The sequence below is a fragment of the Medicago sativa genome, chromosome 2 (genome assembly GCF_051527215.1).
Source record: "Medicago sativa cultivar Bolivia chromosome 2, Bolivia_mono, whole genome shotgun sequence".
Lineage (NCBI taxonomy): Eukaryota > Viridiplantae > Streptophyta > Magnoliopsida > Fabales > Fabaceae > Medicago > Medicago sativa.
Window position 1 is genome coordinate 74,484,801 of NC_140750.1, and position 8,032 is coordinate 74,492,832.

At 35.1% G+C, this 8,032-nt stretch overlaps 2 protein-coding genes across 2 annotated transcripts; one reads left to right on the forward strand and one right to left on the reverse strand.

Moving 5' to 3' along the window:
- Positions 1–587: 587 nt before the first annotated feature.
- On the forward strand, positions 588–2,614 carry LOC146950667 (adenylate-forming reductase 06235-like). The gene has a single exon (XM_085746583.1). It carries the CDS (start codon positions 741–743, stop codon positions 2,364–2,366), a length of 1,626 nt encoding a protein of 541 aa, XP_085602709.1. The 5' UTR covers positions 588–740; the 3' UTR covers positions 2,367–2,614.
- Positions 2,615–2,998: 384 nt separating this feature from the next.
- On the reverse strand, positions 2,999–6,037 carry LOC146950668 (late embryogenesis abundant domain-containing protein / LEA domain-containing protein). Its single transcript, XM_085746584.1, has 2 exons — positions 4,089–6,037; positions 2,999–3,910 (listed from the first exon to the last, which is right to left on the reverse strand). The coding sequence occupies exons 1-2, from the start codon at positions 5,841–5,843 to the stop codon at positions 3,245–3,247; spliced, it is 2,421 nt and encodes an 806-aa protein (XP_085602710.1). The 5' UTR covers positions 5,844–6,037; the 3' UTR covers positions 2,999–3,244.
- Between the last annotated feature and the right edge of the window lie 1,995 nt (positions 6,038–8,032).

Below are 8,032 nucleotides of genomic sequence, written 5' to 3' on the forward strand. Positions count from 1 at the left end.
TTTTTTCCATAAGCATAGGTCAGGAATTGAACCCCCAACCACATGCTTAAGTGGTCCAAATTATTTACCACTTAAATCAATTCATTGTTAACGTATGAGTCGTTTTTATTTGTGCTAATATTTCTCTTTTTTTTTTTTTTACGTTTTGCTAATATTTCTCTTTAATCGTTTATTTGAGATAATTCAATATTAATTTTTCCAACAAACATAACCCTGTGTTTTTAAGTGTGACAATTTTCACCTTTCAAACCTTTTTTTTATTTTTTAAATTTGAATTAAACTTAAACCCAAATTCAGAAGATATTCATGACAAGAATAATACTATGTCATTTCAAATATTATGGTCAAAAGAAATTCATTGTACCAAGCACTCATAGTAGCAAGTTAATGTAATTTTCCATTTCCGGGAGCTACTGTTAATAACAGACAGGTTCTAAATTGTGACCTGTATAAAGTATATTCCCCTTAATATAGTAACGAATATAACAGATACAATGGTTTTACTTTGGAGTATGCTCCTTATTAAATGATTTTACATTACTCATTTAGTATCTTTTACAGTTAATAGAAACTACGAATGATATAATAATAATAATAAAAAAAAAATTGTACGTATGATATCTGCTATATATATGGGCATCATGGATTTCTACTACATATCAGCATCATTGTAATACAGAATTATCTAAAAATCATTAATTATAACATTGAAACTCAAAGACTATACTATCAAATTCAAAATGGAAGAAACCAAAGAAATGAAGATAGCAAGGTCTTCAAAGTTTTCAAGTTGCCGCGGTGTTTCATTCGAGATCAATCCTAACAGAAGCAGCCCTTTCGCAATTGAATCAACAACAAAGACAGAGAAAACAGGAACATGGCTTTGGATTCCATGGACAAGAAACAATTCTCAAGCTATTAGTCCGACTAGGACTCGAAGTCGAGCTAGTAGTCACTTCTGTGACATCAACATTGATGCTGACGATGATGAGTATGAATTTCTAGCTGAAGTTCAAGACATAGAAAATAACCAAGAAAAAGTTGAGGTACTACCAAAGTCTGATCCACCAACAAAAAATTCGAGGTTGTCGATTATTCTGCTAGATCAAGGTTGCACAGTGTACAAAGGACTATTCTTGGTTTGCATAACCTTGAATATGTTAGCACTTGCTCTTTCAGCTATAGGGCATTTTCCATATGGTAAATCAAGAGCTACACTTTTCTCCATTGGGAATATTCTAGCTTTAACACTATGTCGAAGCGAGGTGGTTTTAAGACTTCTTTACTGGTTTATTGTCAAAACTATAGGGAAACCTTGTGTTTCTCTTAGAATCAAAACAGCAATAACTTCATTCCTTCAATGTATTGGAGGAATTCATAGTGGCTGTGGTGTTTCTTCGATAGCATGGTTAGTTTATTCTCTCGTTCTCACGATAAAAAACAACGATGAAAACACTTCTCCAGAAATTCTCGGTGTTGCTTTCGCCATTCTCTCGCTGCTTACACTCACTTCGCTCGCAGCTTTTCCTCTTATTCGCCATCTTCACCACAACGTTTTTGAGCGAATCCACCGTTTTGCCGGCTGGTTAGCTCTTATCCTTCTATGGTGTTTCATTCTTTTAACCGTAAGTTATGAGCCTAGTTCAAAAACCTATCACATAACCATTTCAAAGATGATTAAGAAACAAGAGTGTTGGTTCACTTTAGCTATCACAATTCTCATTGTGATTCCTTGGTTGAGTATTAAAAAAGTTCAAGTTAGTGTCACAACACCATCAAATCATGCTTCAATTATTAAATTTGAAGGTGGTGTTAAAGCAGGTTTATTAGGCAGAATTAGTCCATCACCATTATCTGAATGGCATGCATTTGGAATCATATCAGATGGAAAAAAGGATCACATGATGCTAGCTGGTGCAGTTGGTGATTTTACAAAATCATTAGTTTCTTCACCACCTAAACATCTTTGGATTCGTTCAGTTAATTTTGCTGGATTGCCTTATCTAGTGAATTTGTATCAAAAAGTGCTGTTAGTAGCAACAGGTTCTGGAATTTGTGTGTTCCTATCATATCTTTTGCAGAAAAGTAAGGCTGATGTATGCTTGATTTGGGTGGCTAAAGATATTGAAATGAACTTTGGAAATGAGATAAAGGAAATGGTAGAGAAATATCCCAAGGACAAAATCATTGTTCATGATACTGCTGTTTCTGGTCGTCCTAATGTGTCTGAGATGAGTGTGAATGCTGCTATTAATTGGAATGTTGAAGTTGTTATTGTTACTAGTAATCCTGAAGGTAGTAGAGATGTTGTAAGAGCTTGTAAGAAGGCTAAAATTCCTGCATTTGGTCCAATTTGGGACTCTTGAATGGTTGGTTCTAAACAAAAACTTGTAAGGCAAGTAATTCGTTACCACTCTGTTTGCATTAAACAGTTTAAAAAACTAATAAGTTACTTAAGTTTACCTATAGTAGTAAACTGGTAGCATTGCGTAACACTGGTGCATAGAGTTCCAAGTGTTAATTAAATAAAGAAGAGTATATTGTCTGTTATCATAACACAGTTTTCTTATTTGTAATTTGATAGAATGTTTAAATTAAAGCTCTTATTCTTTGATTTTTGTCTTTTTTTGTTTTCCTCCAAGTTGATTCATTTTCTATTTAAAATATGCCATAAATGGTAACCATGATATTTTTTTTATAAAATATTAGTTGCACGTCAATTTTAATGATATGCCACTTTCTTGTAGTACTCCTTAATAAGTTCTTTATAAAGTATTGGCTCTTGTGCCGGATAGAAAGATACTCCTAATTATAACCTGTTTTAAATTGTTTTGAATAGATTCAAAAATGTATTAATTATAATTACTCCAGGATTTGGTAGGTAAACTTAAACAATGGGTGATTAAAGACTACCAATATTTCCCATATAAAGCTTAAAAAAGTCATGCTAACCAAACGAGATATCATGCTTAAAAAAAAAACATTAGAAGCAACACAGTACTAAATATAAGTATATTAGACTCAAAATACATCAAATTGCAAGATTATGAAAACTCCACTTGCAATGTTTACAACATGACATACAATAAACATAAGACATATTTACTACTTTAGACAATCTCAAGAGATTGCAATTTATTCACAACAACTCCACAAAAGAAAACTTAAAACATTACAGCTAATAAGCTTAACACATTACTAAACATATCCATCAAACAAAACACACTGTCCTCAAACTTTGAAATTAAAAAACATTCTTCTTTGATGCTTGATGACCTTCATGTTTGGCACGATCAATTGAGTGAGACTCTGACCCAATATTCTTCCTTGACTCATCTACTACTTCATCATCCTCACCAACAACAATGACTTTAGTTGTATGTGCAATTTCAGCTATGGTTTCACCAATAGCATCCAAAACACCGCCACCACCTTGTCCCTCTTGAGTAAGATTAACTTTACTATTATCTGTTGCTTTAACCATGTTATTTCCAATATCACTCACAGTTTCAGTCACAGCTCCCAATACATCACTTCCTCCTAATGGTTTATCACTTCCTCCTTGTACTTGACCTGAACTTGTCATGTTTTCAAATGGTTTCTTCATTTTCTCACCAACATTTGTCATAGTCTCACCAACTTTCTCACCAACATTTCCCACAGTTTCACCAATGCTTGACATCACATTGCTTCCCCTCCCCTTCTCTTGATAATTAGTACCTTGTGCTTGAGTTATTCCTCCACTTGGCATCACATTTTGTGTATAGCTGCTCACATTATTGCCTGATGGCCTGTTTTGATAATTAGTACCTTGTGCTTGAGTTCTTCCCCCAGTTGGCATCATTTTTTGAGAATAGTTGCTCACATTTTCGCCGATACCCCCTGATGATGGCATGAACTCTTCACCTTCCTAAAATCAAACCAAAATTTTCAGTGTAATGTTAACAAGACAATTTTCAGTGTATTCAATCATTTATACCAGTTGAATCAAACTTAATTAAACATAATAAGAAGTTAACAATTTGATTAAGAAAAGTAAACATGAAGATAAGAAAGAAAGAGTCTAATAAAAATGTATAGAACAGAACCTGAAGTTGACCAGAAGCCCTTTTGGCCTCATATTCACGCCATGATTCATCTTTCTTCTTAGCAGTAAACTCCTTAGCAGTCTCACCAGCAGAAGCAGCCAAACCTTTCACAACATCCACCGACTTCGCCGCAAGCTCAGCAGCCTTAGGTACAACATATCCAGCAGCTCCTTCAACAGCATTTGCAGCAGCCTTAGTTCCATCCACAGTCAACTTCGTCGAATAATGTGCCGCAGTCCACCCTGCCACGGTAGCCTTGTCCTTCAAATCAACCGCAACTTTGCTTGCAACTTCAGCAGCAGTCTTCCCCGTCTCCACAGTAACATCCTTAGCCTGAACAGCCGCGGACTTGGCTTTCTCAGCTGCAGTGGAAGAGTAATCCGCCGCAGTTTTTGCAGCACTAGAAACCGTGTCTTTTGTTGCTTCATAACCTTGTTGTGTTTTCTCAAGAGTTGCATCTTTGGCTTGTGCTGCTTTCTCCATTGCTTGTGCTGTTTTCTCCCGTGTTGTTTGTGCTGTGTTGCTTAGTGTTTCATTTGTTGCTTGCTTTGCTTTTTCATACCTCTCTTGTGCTGCTGAGATTGCGTCCATTTCATTTTGTTGTGCTTGGTTTCTATACTTCCCTATCTCTTCCAAAGACCTTTTCTCTTCTTCTTCTCTTGCTCTCTCTCTTTGTTCAGCAGCACTTTTTCCCAACATTGCACCTTCATTTCCAGCACCCGCTCTTCCTCTTTGCTCAGCAACACTCTTTCCCAAGATTACACCTTCATTTTCAGCACCAACTTTTCTTCCCCTTGTTTCTTCTAATTTCTCTCTTGCTCTCTCTTCTTCCATCTCTCTAGCTCTTCCTTTCTGTTCATCAGCAGTTCTTCCCCACATTGAATCTACATTTCCAGCACCAAGTACTCTTCCTTCCCTTCCAAACTTTCCTTCACCTCTTGTTCCTAAATCCTCTGTTTTTCTTCCTTTCTCTGCCACAACTTGTCCTGTTCCCATTCCTCTGTTCATTTCTTTCACATGTGGTGTTCCAGAAACCACTTTGGTTCGGCTATCAAGTTTCTCTCTATCATCTGTTAAACCTTTTGATTCCATTTGAAACTTTCCCACATCACGAACACCACCAAAATCTTCTTTTTCACCTACTCTGTTTCCTTCTACATTTGCACTATCACGAACATGTGCACGATCAAGGTAACTTTGATTCTCGTTACGATCAGGGAGAGACTGAACGTTTGAACCAAGTTCACCTTGTCTGTGTCCAACTACATTCGTAGCAGCAGCACGATGATCCCTCTGACTCTGTTTCACATTTTGATCAGAGAGGGACTGAAAGTTTGAACCAAGTTCATGGCTCTCTCTTACTCTTCCTGTTCCACCAATATCTCCAAAACCTTGACCTCTTTCTTTCATGCCTTCTGCACCTTGTCTGTGTCCAATTACATTTGTAGCAGAAGCATGATGACGATCCCTCTCGCTCTGTTTCACATTTTGATCAGAGAGAGACTGAAAATTTGAACCGAGTTCATGAGTCTCTCTTGCTCTTCCTCTTCCACCAATATCTCCAATGGCTTTTCCAGCATGATCTTTGTTCATTTCACCACCTTGTAATGCTTCAATGCTACCATGTGGTGGTTCCTTGTCCATCACTGTAAGTTGTTCAAAATGGGTTGTCATCTTTGGGACTCTGTCTTTCTCAACATGAATATCTCTCTCGTTTGTGGTGTTTTCTCTGCGAGACAATTGCTCAGATGCCATTGTTGATGAATTTGTTTGTGTGTGTTTTTGGTATAAAAAAAAAGAACAAGAACAAAAGGTGTTACGTACGGTTTTTCTTTGCTTTTGATGTGTTTTTGTGTAGTTTAAAAGATAGATGTTTGTTGAAGTACTTGTGATGTTTTTTTTTTTTGTATGTGCATGGAAATGTTGAATGGATTTAAAAGGAGAAAGGTATTGGCGGTTTGAAGAGGTTTGTGGTGGATATGTTATGCATGGGGAATGACATGTGGAACAAGAAACAGTGAATAATGACACGTGTGAATGGATATTGTGACTCAGCTTATAATATATAATAATGAAAATGAAAATATAGATTAGGATGATTGGATGGATGAATTGAGGCTGGTTTTTCGTGTTTAGTGACACGTGGATGATTGAAGGAGTGCCTCGTATGGGTTTGTGCTTGGTAGATAGAGGTACAATACAGATCAATGGAAGACACCTGGTCTTAATGAGGAACAGTTTATTGGTGATTCAAGAATATTCAATTCGGTCTTCGTTTTGTTGTGGGTTATCTTTGAAGAATTATGATCATTTCGAGTGTGATTCATTCAAATCTCAAGTTTGAAACTTTTTTTTATTTGCCTTTGATTAGACTCCGATTTAACCCATCATCATCACGTTGGATTTGAGTTTCAACAATTGATAAAAATTAGTCACAACTTCTTAAAAAAAAAAATCAGTCACAAATTTATCTAGAAGTGAAATAAAAGTTTATAGGACTAACAAAAATTACTCGATGAATGAATCTTGAACTGCCCTTGAAGAATTAATGATAACTTATCCCTTGTGATGCTACATTTGTTGCTCAAATTAAATACTTACGGAAACAATATCTCAAAATATTAACAAGTATCCATAAGATATTCTTTACGTATATTAAATACTCCCTCCATCCCTATATGTATGCACCATTTTATTAGAGGTAAATGGTGCTTACATATAGGGACGGAAGGAGTAATAAGATTTTATAAAAATTTGTTTGTTCAATATATTAGAAATTAAAATTTTTGACTTTTCAAAGAATAACTTTTTAATTTGGGCAACAAGTTCACTCAAAATCAAACCAAACTGTTCCACAAACATATATGTAAGTGTAAATTAGTTATACTTTAGTTAATTTTGTATTAAGAGTATATCTTGAAGTTCGCTTTGATTCGAGCAATAGATTAAGGGTGCGTTTGTTTCAGCTTTAAAAAAAATAGACTTTGAGTTAAAAGAATCTAGAGATTTTTTTTTAGAGATTTTTAAAAAAATCCAAAGCTATTTCTGTTTGTCTAATATCATAAAAATCATTTTTTTTGAGATTTGAAACACTTACACTTGAGTTCCTTGCATTAAGAAAAAAATAGATTTTGGAAAAGCTACTTGAAATAGATTTTCATTTTGAAGCTAAAAATGATTTTTTTAGCAAAATGGATTTTTTAAAAATCTCAAACAAACACAACAAAAACTAAAAAAGTGATTTTTTACTCAAAAAAATAGATTTTTTTCAAAAAAAATCCAAAACAAACAGGCCCTAACTACTCAGTCAAATTCTTGAAGATTTAATAACAAGTTCGATTCAACTTATTTTGAACTATACTTTTCAGTTTCAGTAAATGTGGGCAAGCAGGACCGTCTTAAACATTTTAAATATCTTATTTCAATCTTATAAATTAGGATGAAAAGATTGTGTTGTTAGGTCCTATAAAATATTTCAAAATATTGTATTTTTTTACCAAATGAAGCACAATAAATTCGAAATTTGAGACCCTGTGTCGTTGGACCATTGCGCAACCCATTAGCTGGCTTTGTGGACGAGTAGGATAAGAGAGGGTTAGGAGAAGTTGGAGGAAGGGGTTTGAAATATTAAAAAAGAAAATGAAGGGAGAGAGGTGAATGAAATTAGGAGGTGTAAGTAGCCCCCGTACTTTATAGTTTATTGGAGGCCATTAGGCCCATTTCTCTAATCCGGGGTTATGAGAAAGATGCAGCAATGTTGTATGTAAATTGCTGTTTACACTCTGCAGAAGACACCATAAAATGACAAATTCAACCACAATTTTCGTTCGGTAGTTAACTACCGATGAGGTTAATTTGGTATTTTTGTGGTGTTTCCTAGCATCCTTTGATATGGGAACAACATTATTCATGTCGTATCTGTACTTCCCAAAACGCAATATTGT

Coding starts and splice junctions, on each gene's coding strand:
- LOC146950667 (XM_085746583.1), top strand. CDS start 741: ATGGAAGAAACCAAAGAAATGAAGATAGCAAGGTCTTCAAAGTTTTCA.
- LOC146950668 (XM_085746584.1), bottom strand. CDS start 5,843: ATGGCATCTGAGCAATTGTCTCGCAGAGAAAACACCACAAACGAGAGA. Junction 3,911..4,088: donor GGGCTTCTGGTCAACTTCAG/GTTCTGTTCTAT, acceptor GTTTGATTTTAG/GAAGGTGAAGAGTTCATGCC.